Source organism: Netta rufina (assembly GCF_964035555.1).
Source record: "Netta rufina genome assembly, chromosome: 14".
In the NCBI taxonomy this organism is placed as follows: domain Eukaryota; kingdom Metazoa; phylum Chordata; class Aves; order Anseriformes; family Anatidae; genus Netta; species Netta rufina.
The window spans coordinates 16,628,810-16,649,017 of NC_140137.1; the positions used below are offsets into that span (position 1 = coordinate 16,628,810).

The 20,208-nt window shown below is 37.6% G+C and overlaps 1 protein-coding gene across 1 annotated transcript in view; it reads right to left on the bottom strand.

Annotated features, from left to right (window-relative positions):
- Positions 1-20,208, bottom strand: part of SPOCK1 (SPARC (osteonectin), cwcv and kazal like domains proteoglycan 1) — a gene marked incomplete at both ends in the record, with an annotated part of 283,060 nt that overhangs the window by 187,076 nt on the left and 75,776 nt on the right. Inside the window, one exon of the mRNA XM_084295019.1 lies at positions 1,252-1,297. Coding sequence (XP_084151145.1) covers positions 1,252-1,297 — 46 coding nt within the window. The remainder of the gene's footprint in view (positions 1-1,251; positions 1,298-20,208) is intronic.

Here is a 20,208-nt window from a genome sequence, read left to right on the forward strand (position 1 = left end):
TTAGCCTAGTGAAGCTATACTCAGATTTCCTGTATAGCCCAGGAGAGATGCAGCCTGCTGTTTGAATTTACCCACTGGAAAAAGAGGCATTGTGAAGAGACAGGAATCTTTAGCAGATGTACAAATGTTTATATCACTTCAAGGTATCCACGTGTGATTTTAAATTCTCTTTTTAGAGTAGGTCAGTTCAAAAATTTTTTTGCAACATTTTTGCCAGGACTTATCTTTTTTTTTTTTCCCCTCCTCTTGGGAAAACAGAGGTTCACATGGCCTCTGAAAGGAGCAGCAAATGTTTTGTTTGAAATCAATAGAATTTGTAATCCTAAATCCCTCTATTCCTTTGAAAATCTCTCTGTGGATATACGCCTTGACCAAAACATCATCTTCCCCTTTCCTTTGACATTGAAGTTCCATTTCCATAATGGCAGAGAATTGATGCTCTTCAGCCTAATATGTACATGTCCCCAGTAATAATTCCTGGGAGCTACATGCACATCATACGTGCTAGGCAATTAAGTATAGAAAGGCACTTAAAGTGAAAATTTCAAAAGCAACTATGTGTCCACAGAGACACCAAGGGGTATTTCCTTCCTAAACAGTTCAGCAATTTTGAAGATTCAAGTCTCCGGTTGACAAAGTTGCTCCCTATTCTGGACAAAACAAAATATTTTTTACTTCTTTCTCCTATCCTTTGGTGGCTAGCCTGGGAACTGTTGGAATAACCGCCATAACTTAACAGCCCACCAAGACAAAGGAAGTGCAAAATGCCTGATGGAATCTGTATTGGAATCAGCAGCATATACACAATACCCTTTTCTTTCGAAAATCAGCTCTGAAATTCACAACTTTGCAACTAGACTCAAAGAATTGCCCCCATAGCATTAGGAAATACAGTAATTACATTTATGGCATTCACTTAAGAAGTTTTTAAAATGAAAGAAAAGGTATGCGAAGACACCTGTTTTAAATTGCATGTTAGACTGAGATTCAGGGCTACAGAGAACCTTTCTAAGCACATATATTGTCACTGAATATAAATTGGAATGGATGCAGATTAAAAAACACAGCTAAAAAATACAGAGATGAGTCAAACTCTTATACATAAACCACCTCAAGCTGTGACTAAATTGGGAATGAGATGTAAGTACGAATATAGCTCTTCACTAACGCATACGACAGACAGAGCAAGAAAGGGAAAAAGTATATGGAAATTAAAAAAAAATACAACCATAAAGTATTTACTAACTTTACCTTGATCGAAAGGCTTGTTTGGATTCCAGTTTCTGAAATAATCATCCTAAATAGGAAAGAAAAAAAATAAACTAAGGGAAAATATAAGCAATCTTTTTAGTACAATTTTATGTAATTAAACTACAAATGAATCAACTCATCTTTTGATCCTAAACATATTCAGCCCAAATCATACAAAACTGTCAACAGGTTGTATTCAAAAGAATAGTAAATGCAGCCTAGCATTTAAAGAATAATAAAAAAAACAACTTGCATTCAGTACCTCAAATCTTCCATCTGACCTGTTTTTCAAAACACCCTTCATTAAGTATTTCCAGACAACTCTGTATTATTTCATATCAGTCTACAACGTTCAGTAATAAAGATAATATGACATGATGACAGCATTGTAAAAGGTCAGCAAAGTAAATCCCCAAATATATATACACACATTTGGACACATGCAAATCACACCATTGTGAATGTTCAGATATACACTAATAATATTAAAAGCACTACACAATTTACAATAACATCCAAGGGAACTTGCAGTGAATGTTTTTGTCACTTGTTCCTACTAATAAATTTTATCTTTTTAGGACTTCTTAAATCTGATGTAAAGGTATGATCACACAGTGAGCTTTATGGTTCTGTTTTATGTAATTCTCATTGTGCTGTAAAACCAAGAAGTAGGAATTTTCAGCGTACTTGGCCAAATGATTATTGTTGCAAATAAGCTTTTCCCATGCTTTCTCCAGTCCTTTCCGTGTCCCTGAATTTGTATTCTATGTATTTAGCAAATATATACCTGTAGGCAAAGTTTCCCCTACTTCAGAGTGCCATCAACCTGTGAAGAACTGGGGTTCAAGAGATTCAGCTTCAGCATATTCTGTATATCTCACTTGTCCTCTGTGAGAGGGAGCAATAACAACTGAATAATGTATTTGAAGTGAGGAATCATGGAAGATTTCTATAACACTGTTATATTTGTCTTCATGTTAATCTTTATTTCCTTTTTAATATATCCAACATTCTATATTCATTTCTTGAGGGCTGCCACTGAAGAGATGTCTTTATCAATTAGAATGACATTTACATTTCTTTTTCGTGCCAGGAGGGTAACTGAAAACCCATCAGTGTGAATAAAACACCTAAATTATTTCTTCCATAGGACTTTGCTTACCATTTATCTCTAGTTAACTGAATTTCACCTGCTTCCATGCTATCCAGTCACTCTAAGCATTACCCCACAGGTGACTGGAGGAAGGCAGGTTCTCTACGCCTGCACTGAGCGCCAGACAATGTGCCTTGTGGCACTGCATTCCTTTGGGATTATTATGGCTGGGGTGAGAAGCAGAAACTACTAACACTGATAGCATGGAGAACTGCGGATGCTATTCTCTGATCTGGAGGCTGCCAAGGACGGGCAAATGCTGCCTGTAATGAGGGTACCTGTTGCAATTCTGTACGCGTTTCAAAAAGCAAATGTATTTGCTTTCTCCAAGTGTATTCATGCTGACTATGCTGTGTCTACCCTGACTTCGTGGACAGCGATAGCTTTCCACAGTAACTATAAAGATTATTATTCATAATTTATTTCAGATACATCAGAAGAATCTCTAACTTTTCTCTTTAGAAGTACAGGGTTCAGCACCAGAAATAAAATCACAGACTTGCCTTTGAATTCCACAGCTTTGTTGATACAAAAAACCCACCAACTTCATTGTGATACACTGCTTTGTAATGGATTACAATGTACTGCTAAATTCACCAAGCATTAATCACTTTCTAGAATAAGGTGGTTTATTTATTTATTTATTAGGCTTTTGAGCAATTTTTTTTCTGGTAACAAATTATTATTATTATTTTTGCCTGTTTACATTCTAGGTGTTGCTTTGCTGCTGGGTTTTCAGCATCAGAAACTGTTAAATAATTCAAATCCCAAGAAAGATTTCTTATGCAGTTGGCATATGGAACCAATTTCGAAATAAGGATTGGAAAGGGGGTTTATCTCAATTTCAGTGTCAAAGGAGTATTTTACAGAAAATGCACCTTGCTCATAAAAAAAAAAAAAAACCTACGAAAACACCCATCTCTTCTGTGACCCTATTCCTTCTCCTTTTCTCCTCTATTCAGGCATCTACATTGCTTTTTAAAACTGAAGCTACATCTATTTTAGAACTTGCCTAAAACTACAGGATGATAATGCAGGGAAATACACGGAAACATATATAGAAAAAACAAAACAAAACATAACAAACAAAGAAAACAAAAAGCCACAAACCTAAAAGACTGGAACGGAAAAAATCTTTGAGATTTTCAACATACAGAACTCATTAGTTGTAGGAGTAAATAATGACTACACATACATTAGAGCAATCTGGCTAACAGCAATTAAAAGCAACTTATGTCAGCTAGACAACAGAAAATATGGCAGTAGAGTTTTACTTCACTATCAATACCAGCAAAACCTGTAGCTGAATAGACATAGAACTGTAAAGGTGAAATTCATCCTGTAGATACCACTGAGCAGAAAAACCATGTCTCATTTAAATATCACCTAAAGTTCTGACTTGAAAAATGGACAAGTCTTTGCACTAGGATACTGCAAAGATTAACCAGAAATGACTTTTGTTGGGAGGAGAAACTCCTAACATCCCCCAAAGGATAACTTCACTTCGCTGTAACTTCCTCCAACAGAAGAAGTATGTTGATATCACAACACACAGTACCTAAACCTGTATACCATTCAACATAAAAAATAAATAAATACAAGAAGATTGATTAAAGAGGTTTAACATTCACATTCAATAAAATACCACGATGACAGCACAGAAATCGATGTTTTTGAATTTTCTCCTCGGAAAGGCATTAATGTGTTTAAAATATCTTGTACCTGCAGTAACCTATGCTATCATTTTAATATTAACATGTTAATAAACCAATATTAACACATGAATAATTAACATGTATTAATACACGTACCATTCATAACAGCATTAATAGTTGATTAGAAATTAAGGTATAATATGCAATATGATATGCTGTAAATACTTCAATTCACTCTAAGGACATTTACAAGTTAAAAGCAAAAAACCTACCTCAACTTCCTGAATAGGCAAGCATTACAAATGAGAAAAGAAGAAAGAATGAAATTAAGCAATGTAAGGATATGACATTCACTGATTTTATCCTCAGTAGCCTTTAAAATGTGGAATCACTTATTTCAGATGACCTTAGCCTTCAAATGAAATTATTTTCTCTTTCTTTTCTGACCTTTGCACCTTGGCTGTCATGGCCCAGTTTCCAGCTGCTGTGCTATTAGCCAAATGCCATGCTATTAGTACGTTTGCCTCTCATAAAGTACCAAAAAAGACACTTTCATTTCCTTTTGGCTGACAAAAGCACCAGAAAGTATTTTTGCACATATTTATCTGTTACATACCTGATATGCGAGAGAATTAAAAATGTCTTTTTTCCCTAAGTGACTTTAAAGACTATTTGTTTGATGGATTTGGGAGGGGAGGCAATGGATCCATTTCAGTACCAGAAACAGCAACTGAAAAATATTTTTACGAACAAATATTTGAAAGTATCTTTCTCCTTGCATAGAGTTCACACTTCAAGGGTTTTGCCTATGGCTCAGTGACTGTATATGACTGGATCAATCCTTTAATTAACTCGGGGGACTCGGCACACCTAAATTCATGCATGAAAAAAGGAGAATTGATACTGCAAACCAAGCCTGGATCTGACTGCCTTAGCTCAACCCAGCACCGTACAAAAGTGACATGTTGGCATGACCTCTGTACACACCCAGGAATACATGTGAACCCCAAACTCTAGAAGTTGCCCATCCCTCCCACACAGCACAAATGTACTGAAGAGTACCAAAGCTCTACTCCAGGTCCCTGACAGCCCCAGTCTCATCTGACAGATAATGCTCAGCTTCCACTGACAGGAAAAGAAATTTGGCATAGCCCTGCCTTCTGTTCCCACTGGGTGCTGGATGAGGCCTTCGGCAAGAAGCCTTGTAAAAGTCTACTGGCTGCCAGGGCAGACATCAACCCGAGATGGAGAGGCAGGTAACCTGAGATGGTCACTCACAAGGTGAATAGCTCACAGGCTGTTGGCCAACTTTTGGCATCTCCTGACCTGATTTCAATTGCAAGGCTTGCGACAGGAACCGTCTTTTCAGCTCTGAATCTAATAATCAACTAGCGCTATGGACTCTTACATCAAGCAGTGACCCTCAGAAAATTTAGCTGAGAAATAAGTTATCGTAGCAAATGAAAAATGTGTAGAAAAATATACATTGATAGACTTGGACCTCACTTCTTTATTACATTTTTACTGTTTTGATTTGTGCAATCCGGAGATGAGATAAAATAAATTCTGAAGTGATTTAAAACCATTTAATTGCACCAGACATGATAAATGGTTTCCTAAAGAGAGGAAAATATTATTTTATCATCCAATGCATAGGCGTCAAATCCAACCAACTTAGATTAATATGCCATCAACAAAATCAATCAAGAGAATAATCATATGTTAAACTAAGCATGCAAAGGGCATATTAAAAAGTCCTAGTTTAAAAGCTCACAAAAGCTTTCTTGGCCTCAGGCCTCACTGCTTTATACAATATCCCACAGATGTCATCAGAAGTTTATGCACACATCATCTACCTAGGTGCAACGTAAAAATTGACAAAAAAAAAAAAAAAAAAAACATCAAAAACCTCATAGACTGGGTTCTGATTTGTAAAATCCAAAGCTTGAAGTGGATACAACATGTGATAGTATCCTATCACTCATAGCAGAAAAGTTAACAAATAACAGTTGACCCCAAGACCAGTAGAGTAATGACTTGCTTCCTATTACCCTCCATTTCACTCCAATAACAGTAGTAAAAAACAAAACAAACCCAACACATCTGAAATTAATGTAAAAACATGAATATGTTTATAGACAATCACCTATCCCCTACCCCCACCACCAAAAAGAAAAAAAAAAGTAAACAGCTTCTGGTTCTCCTGAAGATTAAGTATTTTAAGTATAAATCCCACAAAAGCTACTTAATTGTCAATTCAGTTATTACCTAATACTTTTGGAAGAGTTAATAAAGCGTGGTTAATTTAACACAGGCACTCCATACATAATTTATTCACTTGCCTAAAAGAACCCCTTGCAATATGCTCTTGTTTATAAATAGAAGTGAACACTAGCTAAATGCGTGCATAAATATTTATATTTTACTCCTTTAATTGAACTTATAAGTTATTTGTAGGAATCAAGCAGAAAAGAGATGATAACTGAAAAACCTCCCCAGAACCCGTCTCATCGGCATCTCCCAGAGCCAGCTCACTTCAGTTTCCTCCCCCAAGGTTTGGGCAGATTGCAGGGACTTGGTGGCAGCATCCACAGCCGCCATGAAACCCCCACTGCCTGAGAAAACCGATATACAAAGGGCATAACCCCAAGGACTACCAGATAACCTTTTGGATGTAATCTTCGTTCCCAGCTCCTCCCAGCCAACAAGAGCATAAATTTCTAAACATCTCCAGGAGGGACGTTCATTAACACCGGTTTGCAGCCTGCTTAGTATTTTCCTCTTCCACCCTCCATCTATGATTAAACCTTTTACCCTCATAAAGACCAGCTGGGAAAAGTGGTAATTACCAGCTCATTGCTTTTTTAAAATTAGCTCCAGAAAGATGCAGCTGCATTTTCTGCCTCTCTACCTTGCAGTACAGGAGATCATTCCAACATCGAGCAGTGTGAAAGCACCAGCTGCTGCTTGCTGAAGTCAATCTAGCCAGTGTCATAAACATCTCCCCAAGGCCTAGGGCCAGTTTTAAGCAAATAGCTTGTGTCAGCAAATTACATATTATTTATTTATTTATTTAAGAGAAAGAGAAAATATTTTACCCACTGAGTACATCAATGCATACAGATTTCCCAATGGTAGCTAGTGCCCAGAGTCTGCATCAGTTTCAGGCACTGGCTTCAAGATCCTAAGCACATTAAGACATCTCCAACTGCCTCTGAGCTCTTTTTTTGTCTCTCTCTTGGGAACCAGTGAATATGCATCCAGGAAGGATGCTTTTACTTAGTGAATTAGTAGTGGCTTGTGCTCTGGATATTTCATTTTGACTTGTTAGGGAAAATCTTTGTAAAGTTTCATGATAAATTTCCCAGAAAGGCTAGGAGTGTCAGGGTTTACTTTGGTGAAATTGAAAGAAATCATTTCAGACTGAAGTAGTACCATGTGTCATGAAAGGTCTGAGGACGTCAGAACCTGTCTAGAATACTGTAGCTAAGTCATTTATAAAAATACAATGCAATGCTTTAGCCTAGAAAAAAAACAAGGTTGGTTTAAAGGGTTCACATTGGACTCATGCATAATACTAAATAAATTAATATTGATTTATTAATAAGAATATGAAATACACATCAAAATAAATCCTTAGATATAAATGGTATAGAAAAGGTCATAGACCATGTATTGCAATCTCGCATGTTCCATTCTCAGCACATGTATTTTTTGTTGACCTACCACTAATGTGCAAAAGAATTCCTTCTGCTTAGTACAGCCTGGGTCATTACATTTTTCTTATTTTTATATAACTATTTTTGCCCCCTTTTTATATAAGAAAAAACTATATCAGGAAACAAGATTTGCCACTCCTGCTTTACTGGAAGACATTTCCAGAAGTTTCCATAGGCAATATTAAGAAAGTGGCATACAGAACTTTCAGCACAATCTTTCTTTAGTCACAGTCCCAATGTTTCATTGGGGTTGCCATAAATAAATATATAAAATCAGAAATTAAATTATAAAAAATGAAAATAATTGAAAAATAGGTTACCACTGAGCCTATGTCATCCTGAATAATAATTCTCATTCTTTAGAACTCAACCATGGGGCCTTTTATGTAGAAATCTTCCAGCTGCTCTGCTGCTTCTTTCCTGCTTTCTTTCTTTTTTAAAGGACAAATATAGTAAGAACTAAAAATAATTATTTTTGAACAAAAACTCTGTGTTTATCCATACGAATGAAGCCAAAGGGCATGTCTACAACGAGGAGGGCAAACAGATGCTCATCTACTCTGCTTGTGCTTCAAGCAGGATGAATGAGGGCCAGCTGTGAGCCAGAAGCCATATAGCTGCCTTAGCGCAGCACTGTGCCAGCACACACAGCTGATAGATTTGGGTGGCTGGAATAATCACACCACTGTCTGCTCTAGCTAGTGCTGAAATACCTAAAACTGAAAAGAAAAAAAAAAAAAAGCCTTATCTTGGCCTGATTATTCTTTGATGGTCCTCTTAATAAACCTTAGAAATACATTATTGCTTCTGCTTGAACTCTTCCACTTGTTAGCTGGTGCTAAAAAGCCTCTTTTCCATGTCTAAGGTTAAATAATTCTTACCAACTTTCCTTTCATCAAGCTTTCCACACCTTAGTATGTCCCACTATACTGTTTTATTCCTCAAGCTGTCAAGCTCTTACAAGGCCAGAACCTCAGGAGTCTCCCAAGGTAAGGGCTCGCAGATCCCTGTTGGGTTGGTTGTGCTGCACTTCCCAGAGACGCAGCTCCAAGGCCAGACTGAAAAACAGACCACTGGCTGGCTCCTTATCTTGCAATTTAACAAGATACTCCTAGCCACAGGGCCTTAGCCATAAGGAACCATCTCAGAGGCACTGCAGAGCACCGTTCATGGCATTTTGCTCCAGCCGTAAGTTCCTTTCCCTGACCTTTGTGAAGGGTCTGTGTTCTGGCTGCTTGCAGAGGCAGCACAGGGAGGGAGGAATTAGGGCTGGAGGAAAGACAGGCACTGGAATACTTCTAACGAGGCCTGAGGATAAGAAGTCGTGTAGTGATGATTTACCATCTCAACTGAAACAATTTCCTCAGGCAATCAGATCCTGTGACAATCTGCAGGCAAGCTCAATAGGTATTGACCCCTAAATAAATTAGTAAGGCCCTATTCTCTCCAACATTTGGTCACAGACACTGGAGGGTTTCTGATTTCTTTGGTTACTCTCTGATTATACCCTGATGCCTGCAGCATGTTTATGCAAATCTCTGCTTAACTGTAATTCCTCACAACAAAGCGTCTCTCACAACAAACACGGTTGATTCAGCTTCTGAACCTCAGTCAGGTTTCCCATTGCTAGAGAGTGAGCTACACTGCGGATCACCTACACAGCACCAGGGCTGTGTGGGAGCAAGGGCGTAGGTGGGAAACTGCAGACAAGTAGAAGGAAGAGGCCAGCACCAGAGTTCTGGGATGAGTAAGACTGAAACTCGACAGGGTGCGAAGGCAGCGAGAGGTCCAAACTGGGGCAGCTGGGTGTGGGCTCCTTACCTGGGAGCTCCCACCAAGAAAGCAGTACTGGGTAGCAAAGCTGAAAGCTCTCATGGAAGGCCAGAGAACATACAGGTCACAGATGTAAGCTGGAGAGATGCCCTGTTAAATCATACCTTGGTGGTTGCATTATCTGCCTTGCAATTTATGTAACCTGGTTAGAAAACACAGAGCTGTCGTGGAACAAATGTCAATGGGGTCACACCTTTCAGAATACAGACAGAACACAGTCAATACTGACGGGATTTTTACTTCACTTTGTGCAGGTCCTCGGAGATTGACTGGTGAAGAACTGCTTGCATTGCACAGCAGCTTTGGCACAGAGCACAGAGAAAGCCCCTGAGCCGTTAGCTCCCACTTCCACAAAAGCAACACCTAGCTGAAGAGGAAGCAAGAAGCAGAGCCAGAGACTACAGAAATATATTTCTCTTCCTTCCAGGTGAAACTCCTTAAAGCAGCTTTATTTCTGATCTGTGAATTTCACACGAATTAGCAATTGGGTAGACAGGCTAAGTCACCAAATCTAGCCATCCTTACAAGGGTCCAGCAAATACATGGGAAAACCACGAATGCCCACTGTGTGAATCGAAGTCAGTGGATCTCCACTGATGGATAAAAGTAAAGAACCTGCCCCAGTGTTTTCTCATGTGCTCGTTTGTTTGTTCTCCACTCGTCAAAACCACTGTGTCTTTACCTTGGGTTATTGCTGTGAAGGTGGGTTGAGAATGCCCCCCTACGGGTTCTCTACGTAAAGATATGCTTAATAAATCATATGCTCAATAGGTGTATTATTTAAAACATACATTGAAAGGAAAGCTACTAAACTCTTTCCGCATCTTAATTCTCATTCAAAGACTCAAATTACATACTTAGAAAGCAATTGTTTTCAGGCAGCTTGCAAGCCAAGCACATTAAGCTTGAAGGTTATAAAGCCATTGGCAATGTTACTTCACTTTCAGTATCCTTGCTGCTCCATGAGTGCATTTGCAGAAGCAATTTGTGACAGATTCACTGGGCCTTTTTTAGCTGAACATTCAGGGTTAATATCTGGAGAATAACATTCACATAAAGGAATCCTAATGCTTCCACTTCTTTCACAGTGGCGTTCACTGCTTTACAGGGAATAACAATCTGCATAGTGATTACATAAATAGATATATTCATTGTTTTATTTTACAAGGTCTGCAGAAATCGTTTGAGTTGTGATTTTTTTTATTTAAATGTTCTATTATAGGAATAATCTCAGCGTGAGACAAAATGATAATTCTCCTGATATCAAAGTTATGAAATAAGTTATGAATAAACTTGTAATTATATTTCATGCAGATATACAAATCCCAGTGGTTAAAACATACAAGGGAACAAACAGTGGTTGAATAAAATCAACTCATCTAACTTTGATACTCAGTGATACAATTTTCTGAGATCTAAAGAGACAGTTAAACTAGTTATGTCCTAAGTCTTTAAAATTGCTTCTTTAAATGCATAACTAATGACTGGCAGGAGAATGTCTGAATTGCACTGAATTATGAGCAATGAACTGTCCCTGGAAGAACATATGTATTTGTTTTTAATTTCATTCGTAGCCTCAAGAAAAATCTAGCTCCAAGGATTTCTGGAACTCTTTACATAAGGTAAAATCAAACTGTCCACACTGCTGTTGAAAAGAACAAGTTTGCAGGCCTGGTTTTAGTCAGTGTTTTAAATTTCTTAGATCTGAATCAGAAAAAGCAGTCATGGTCAACTCGTTTATGAAATAGCCAGTTGCTGACTGTGTGAAACAGTTGTTGGCATTTTCAGATCAGAAACCCTGTGAGCCATTACAAATGTGTGGTTTCCATTCCAGTTCGAGATATCATTTTGTTAATTGTCTCTGGGATTTTATCCATTCTAAAAAAAAAAAAAAGGGGAAAAGCATCAAAAGTCATTATGCAAAACTGACAGCAAGCTTAAAGGAAACAAAACAGCAAAGTGCTTGTAGCAGTTGCTGGAAACAGAAATCCTGTCCTCATTCCAGAAAGCGCTCCTCACTGCCTCGTGTCTCACCAACAACTTGAACATACAGTAGGTTATTTTAAATACCTTGATCAGTTTATGAAAGTTCTTACATGACGAGGTTTTCTGTAATAGTTGGAGCTGGTTGATTCAAGAAAAGTCCCTCATGTTTTGTCACTGATGCACTTGTGTTATCTCTACCTGTTTTCTAAAAAATCACAGGAGGTTCAAAAGACTGTACCATTTTACTGCTGGTACCTCATTAATTTATTACACCAATGAAGTAAGATTATTCTGCATACTGAGAAACTGATTTCTTGACCCATCTGAAAACTAGCAATGACAAAATGTTACCTTTCATAAATGACTGATACTCGCTGTCTACTTGAAGCAATAGTATTTTGGTAAGAAACTGCTTTAGCTGGAATGGTATTTGAAAATATTTAACTAAAATAATCAATATATAAAAAAAAAAAAAAAGAAAGAAAAAATGCCAAAGAAACAAAATATTCTGTTTCTGCAAAAAGATACCTGAACTGCACTAATAGCTCTAGTGGGATCTAAATGCCAAGGCTGTCTGTGTTTACAGTATGGAGATTTCCATATGCATTGATTCTATTTTATTTTAGCTGAAGGCAGCACCTGACTATCCAATCTATGCATAATTTCTCAAGAAGTCCATAGAACACTGACCAAAGGCAATTTGTAATCCATGCATAACATCTTAAGCCACACAAGTCAAACTACAGTTCCACTTGCATTTGCAATGACAAAGATGATCTAATAGCTTAATTTGTCCACCTCTATTTGCTAGCCAAAGTCCAAACCAATGGCAGCATCACCATTTCTAGATAAGGATTTTACTACATTTGACCACTACTACCATTTGATGCCTCCCCCTCAAGGAGGGAGATAAATGACCCCTCACAACTTATACAGAAAGGCCAAAAAACTGCAGAACAATTACTCACCAATTAATCATTCCAAACCCTCTGAGTGTGCCTAGGTATTCAATGTGGATTATTTGAATACTGGGCTTTTAATATATTTTTATTCACAGAAGGATGCCTCCCTCAAAGTAGTAAGAATTCAAACCATAGATCTAACTTCTCAGGATTTTAATAATCTCATTTCATGATGGAGTATGACCCATCACTTTCAGATATACACATGGATGGAGTTCACACCCAAACCTCTTGCACCCCAAAACTCCAAACATCATTATGTCAGCTATCCTCAGATCATTTTTCCATTTTGCTGCAAAATCATGACATGCAAGAGTGAAAAGAAAGATTTAAATAAGATTCATTTGTGTCATGTGACTGCAGAATCTTCAGCCATTTCATTTATGCTTTCATTGACTCAACTCATCATTTAATTTTTTTGCTTACATAGGAAATTTCACCCAGCACACTCTCTGGAAACAATATTCAGTGTGAACAAACATAGTCAATAATTGACTCATGTTTAGAGCTCCTCCAATGAGACAAAATTAAAAATACGTAATATAGGTTGTATTAAATTTCCATAGCTCTGATGATGATAAAGCAACAGTCAAGCTAAGGTCTTCTGACGAAATTGAAAAAACTGCGTGACCTTGCCTTTTTTAACAGAGCATGCCTCTTGGATCAAGGAAAGACATCTGAAAGAGTCTCCTGTAGGGAGATATAATGCACTCTTGAACTTGCTAGAACACGCGCTTCAGTGATAAAAGGTCAATACATAGTGTGGCATGGCGTGGAATGAACAATGACACGAGAAAGTAAGATGTAGCAAAACATTATTTTACAATCTCAGGCACCTTCTAACCAAGCAGCCATGGCTCGAGAGAATATATAGCTTCCAGATCTCAAAAAGGCATTTTTGAACTGTTCTGCTCTAAACTGATGTATGCTCCTGATCTCTAGACGTTGCAGTTGCTCACTCTCACAGGGATTAAAACATGAAGTGCATCAAAAGCAAACCAAATAGGCATTTTGATGAAGAATAGTACTTGAGAAGACGGTATTTAGAAACATCTAAAGAGCACGGAAGGTCTTAAAGACTTCTTAAAGCACAATAGAACATCTGAATTTCTGTCATCTATAATTTTACACCCAAGGTCTAGTACAACTACTTATTTAATTCCTCCAGCTGAGAAAATAGTTCAAGCATGCTATGCAACTAATCTCCAAACCTTAGAGATGTAAACTTAGAAAAAATATGTCTTAGAGAGCAGATGCATCTACAGTACATAGAATTAAAAAGTAAATATGCTGCGAATCCCCAGAAACATACTTGAAATGACGACCCCCTCCCCTCCCAACACACACATACATATATTTCTATGACTTTCATAGCTCTATTAAGATTTCAGTAAGTAAACTTCAACATGAATCTTTTTTAGTCTTACAACATTCTTTTATTTAAAAAAATATTCTGTTTTCTATGCAACAGCATACACTTTTTAAACCACACGCTTTTCTGATTCCATGCACTGTACTACAAGAAGGTTTGAGGCAGATGCTGTACAACTAATCCACCCAGTTGTAGCTTCTGAAACTGAAAAAAAAACACTGTTTCTTTCTGTCATCAGCTGCTGAATTAATGAACATATGCCTTAAGGTTCAGATTGGATGTTAGGAAAAAGGTTTTTCACTGAGAGTGTGGTTGGGCACTGGAACAGGCTCCCCAAGGCAGTGGTCACAGCACTGAGCCTGCTGGAGTTCAAGAAGCATTTGGACAACACTTTCAGACATTGATTTTTGGGTAGTCCTGTGTGGAGTCAGGAGGTGGACTTGATGATCCTTCTGGGTCTCTTCCAACTTGGGATATCTTACGATTTTATGATTAAGTGCTCTTCATAAACAATTTTTCAGGCTGCTAAGCCAAAGCCTTGACTTTATGCATGTGTCACAAGAAGTAGCATGCTCTGAGAATCTCCTGAAAAAAAGTTATTTTACTTGCAAAATATTAATGCCGATTTCTTTAGTAAATATGAGTATTTACCCAAAGTAAGAATAGAGATTTACAGTCACAATTCTATTTGTTTCAATATACGCACAAATGTGCACGGAGAGTTCATCCTAACAGATTTAACAAATGTTTGTTGTTGGATACCAACGCAGGTTCAGAATCATCTTTATGTAGCCAAAAATTGGACATTTGCCAATCACTGTTAAATTTTCAGCTCCCACTGAAGGCAGAAATCCCTGCTGTGGTATCCTGAGAAGGTGATTTCCTCAACTCCAGAAGGGGTTGGGGAAGCACAAGGTTGGCTCCCTGAGTGAGATTCAGATGGTGCTCAGGAACTTATAGAAAACGTTTTAAAACATCCTAACAAACAAGAGCATCTTAAAATATATCCACAAAATATGCACTAAGACAATGCAAACACCATGGGATTTAAAATACTAAATTCACTGGCAATTTAGCATCATTACGATATGGCATGAAATTACGACAAAGGTTTTAGTATGGTGATTAAAATCGTTTTTACATTAAAACTATAGACTACTTGTAGATCTTCTAAAACAGCCTTTAGATCTCAAGAAAGCTTAAAGTGGAAAGTATGTTTCGAGTCCAGCAACACTAAAAAATGTACAAGGCAAACTTATTCTCCAAAAAGAATATAAAATTGCTGATCATTTATGTTTAAGATTTCTGAGGAACTGAGTAATAGCAGCTTTTGCTCATTTGTTATGTCATCCAATGAAGTTTGAACAGCTAATTAAAACATAGGATTTTCTGCACTGAAGCTAATTCTTAGTAGTTGTGCATTACATTCATTCTCATTGTTCACCCCATTATCCAAGGAAACAATATCAAGATGTGTTAAATTTGTTATAAGCTAACCATGAAACATGCATTGTAACCATGTGTTAAAAGGGAAACACAAAACCGAAATATTTACAATTGCTATGGAACAAACAATAGCTCCAGCAACTGGGGACTTGCCTCATTCTAATTGAATTAAAGAAAGTCAGGAATGTGAAAGCTCAGCTGCAGTAACATTCATTTAGATTATTACCTTGCTTGGCATTGTCGTTTCTGAAATTATATTTTGGCAGATTCCAGGAACGCTGTCAAGCCATTTGTCAGCTCAGTCAAAGATATTACAAGCTGGCAGAATCTTTGAACAGAGGCAAACTCATTTTCACAAAAGTATTTTGAGAAGTGTTTGCTAGGGAAACTGCAACTTGAAATCAAGAGAGCAAAATCCAGCCTAATGAAAATGAGAATTTTAATACTAGCTTGAGTACAGGAAAAATATGCATTTGGTAAGACTTCCCTAAATGTCCCCATTTGTCTAGTCTTCAGAAAATTAGTTAGCCACACAGAGACACTAACACTGCCACGGTTTTACACTGGATGCTTAAAAAGCAACTGAGTCCTTCAAGCCAGACTGGGGCTGCTGATTCTTAACATGAAAACAATTGTTTTCATGTTAAGAATCCTGCAATGGGTTAGCAAAATGTAAATGTTGTCCTAATGTATGTTTCCTTACCATGGGTTAAGAACAACTGATGGCTGAAAAGTACCACAGTATGTGATGGATGGATTAGATCCTTCCCTAGCTGTGATTTGCATGATACAGATGCATGTCAGGGAAGGGGAGAACACATCTACTAATCCTCCTGCAGCACAGCCTCAGCCACCTACATCAACAAGCAGCACAGTGCCTGAGAGGATCTGCAGATTGAAATAATTTGTTCTGTGGATTCGATATCTGCTCTACACGAGATCTATCCTCTCCTTCCAACCTACTCCAGTCTGATCCCCTGATCTCTGCAGTGTGAACAGCGCAGTAACTGCAGACAGCTGGGAGCCTTGTTTCCACAGCGCACTTCGATGCAAATTAAAATGCCAATGAAGACATGCTCTGTGCTTCCTGTCTGCTACTTTTAAGGCCTGTGACAACCAAAATAGATCCTGGTTAAACACTGGATGATTAAGAGATCTAGATCACGTAAGCCGGGCTGTGGTCTGAGCAACATAGCTTACCGAGGAGAAAGTGATGGGAAAGTCTGATGCAGTGTGAGAGTAATCCAGAAAATGAAGTACATGTATAACAATAGCAGGAAGGCAAGCAGAGACCTCAAAAAAAAAAAAAAAAAAAAAAAAACCAAAAAAACAGCTGCCAACATATCATGACACAGGCTTTTTAATCATTCTTTTCCTTAGAGCAGACCATCCTCAGAGATTACATCTCTAGCAATCACCTCTGAGGACTGGTAGATACTGAGATTTGCTGGAAGCCATCATTACACATCTGTAACTATTCTTTCAAAAACCAAGTATCATTGGTGATGACAACAGCCAGGAAGAGCTTGAAGGGAATAAACAAGAGACTCACAGCTGCTCAGCAGGATAAGGGAGCATACACCCCACACCAACATCCTGCACAATCCAGGACTGCTTCATTTGGCTGTTACACTCAAGGACATCTCTTCTTCCCTATCCCTACAAAGAGTTATAAAATCAGAGTTTTCATTATTATTTTTAACCTTGACTAAGTCAATATACCTAGGCATCTCATTAACCATGTTCAATATTCTGTGTGATCCTTTGCCACTATAAGGTGTGACCCTGGAGAGGGCATTCCTGGCCTACCACATCCATGCAATTACATTTCCAGTTGCAGCCTTTTCCCTCTGTTCAAAACTGCCTCTGCTTACGGTTTTACAGCTTATTGCATCTGGTTCTGTATGCTTAATCTAAAATTCCTGTCTCAGAAACCATCAAAATCTCAAAATAAGGTCCCCACCAAAGGCAAAAAGTCATTATCCATAAGTTTTCATAATTCTGTTTTTTAAGACCTTCAGCATCTTCTGAGTGCTTCTTTGAATTTACAACTTTTCTCCTGCAGGTTTGTACTAACATTAAAGAGAACTGCACAATTACCTGTAGATCTTTTATTTCTCTCTGAAAGGTTCAGTGGTTCTACATTTTACAAACACTGTAAAGATTTCTCTACGATTGCTGACAACTCCAGCAGCAGGAGGAGTGTTATGGAAGATTGTTAGCAGTTGCCTTTGTTCTGTACCTATTACTTCAGCTTTAGTATGCAGCTCCCTCAAAGATTTCTCATTACCTATGTTTCTTCACTTTGGCTTAGATTTTCTTCTTGGTTTTGTATTCAGTCAAGCTAAAACATCCTCTGTTCTCACTAAGCTTTAAATTTCTTTGTGCTTTATACTGATTTTCAGTCAGCCACCTGATTTTTTTTTTAATATTTTATTTTTATTTTAGTAAAAGCTTACAGTTATTCTTTTCTGTCACTTTCCTCTTTCCATTTATACCTTGATTTTAAGGATACGTAACCAGTTTTATTATTTCCATTTCTTATGACCTTAGCCTGGGTATTTGGCTTTCTGCCATTGGCATCTCCAAGGTATTCTCACTTCCTATCTTTCAGCCTGGCATTTCTTCAACATACTTTAGGAAAACAACTCCTATTCTGCTTTCTATTTGACTTCTGGCTGTTGTCTAGGTACCACGATTTTTCACTGTCTGTCCTGACGCATTTGATGGATTCTCACTAGAATTTCTGTCTCCTGTATGTCCTTGATATCTTTAATTACCCATTGCTCTTTGTTTACTTTGCACTCACTGGGACTGATTATATTTTTGGCTATAACTCTTTAAATCTGGACTACCTGGACTGAAATTAGCAGATTTGTACAGATGTAAAAGTGAAATGAGAGAAAAATGTGTACTATTTTTTTTCCTAATTTATTCTTAAACATGTAACTGAAAAATATAGCTGAGAATTTACAATGCTTCCTGCTAAGCATGAAAGATCCTTTTCTGAATATATTTGTCATCTGCAGCAACAGCACTGGCAAAAACACTGGTTTGTCGTTTGCCAAAGCTGTAGAGAAAATCATCAAAGAACATTCTGTTACTGATCTGTCAATAAAAGAAAAGTTTCAGGGAATTCTCCCCCAAAAGCCCCCTGTTATTTAGAGGATAGTCACAGAATCTTGTATTTTTCAGCTTTCTGGCAATTTCAAATTCTTCACATATTTTTGAAATTCTGATGAATATTGATTATTTACAGCTATAGTAATCATCAGCTAGGCAACGGTTTGTCTTCTATTTTATATTTCAAAACCAGAAAACGTGAAATTGTAAAGCAAATCCAAACCAGACTGTTGTTTATTCACTTGAATACTTAATCACCCAATAGTTCTGTGAAAACTGAGCCAAAGGATTTATTTTCAGAAAGTCTTGTAGTCACTACAATGCAATACCTCAACAACTTACTGCCACTCAGTTCAGAATATAAAGGCATTCCAGTTCATGGCAATCCCAGTATTCCTGTGCTGGACACAACAGAATCTATTTTTCTACTTTAAGTTCATTCTAACCAGGAAACAACATTTATTTATTTATTTATTTTTATTCAGTGGATTAAAGTTTACTGTTAACTAGGAAGAAATATTCAAAGTGCTTTTAATTCATGACTACTTCCCATATTGAATTTAAACTGTCAGGTCTCTATGCTGAAGGTTGCAAAACACATTCTTCTACGTTACTACTTTGGGGGTTTATTTTACTATTTCTCATTCACTAAGATGCATGGCTGTGGTGGCCAAGCCGTGATTTACCAGTCTGAAGAAGCAGCCCCAAATTCTTCACAGATGGCTGGCCAGACCACTCTCCCCTCTCCTGGATGAACAGTTTCCTTGCTTCAGACAGTCGCTTTTTCCAATGCACCTCCAATTATTTAAAAATGTCTCTTCTTTCACAGTGTTTGCACTTGGGAAGAAATCATTCAGAAGAAGCTTATCCCCACAAAAATGACCCATTCCAAGTTTTAGCAGCTAAGATGATCAAATTGAAATGCTGATAAGCCATAACACCACACAAGGCTCTTGGGATCCCAGAGAGGACCCCTCTTTCTCCATACATCTCATCGTCTTTGTAAGGACAAAGCTTGCTTGGGTCTTTGGAGTACAGAGCTGCCACCTCTGAGTAGTGAGTTACTGCAGGTATGTCTCCAGTTCAGAAGACTGATAGCTAAAATACTGCTTTTATTATCACCATATATATTCACCTGGCTGTCGCAGAGTATGTTTTGCTTTTCTGGAATGCATAGCAAAAAAGCCTGAGAAGGAAGAGGGAAAGAACAGGGCTGTAGGTACATGCAACACAAATAAGCTTCCAAAGCAAGCATCACTCCATACTGCCTGCCTTATATATTGACATTATTCATGCCAGCTCATCAAAGTAAGGCAATTTCAGACAGAATCTGGAGGCCACTCATCTCCTGGGCAAATTCATATAAATCCACCAAATGCACAATTCCATTTAAAACGTTATTTCCCTTTTGAAGTGTGATGAACTGTATGCTAACCAATCTCTTAGCATTGTTTATTTACTAGAGCACTCTTTTTAGCCATTGGAGCAATGTATCTCCCACAACGGATTGCGATAATGATTGATTCTGCACTTCAAAGTGACCTGAAGATGAAAAAATAAACTATTGTTATGCATACAGTGGCTGTGATGTAAGGAAAGTCTAATTACATTAGGTACAGTCTGAAAGTTTTTTAATAGGAACTTAATTTTGCTATACGTGATTTTTGCCCTTAAAATATATAAGAACCACCAAAAAGTAGCAAAGTAC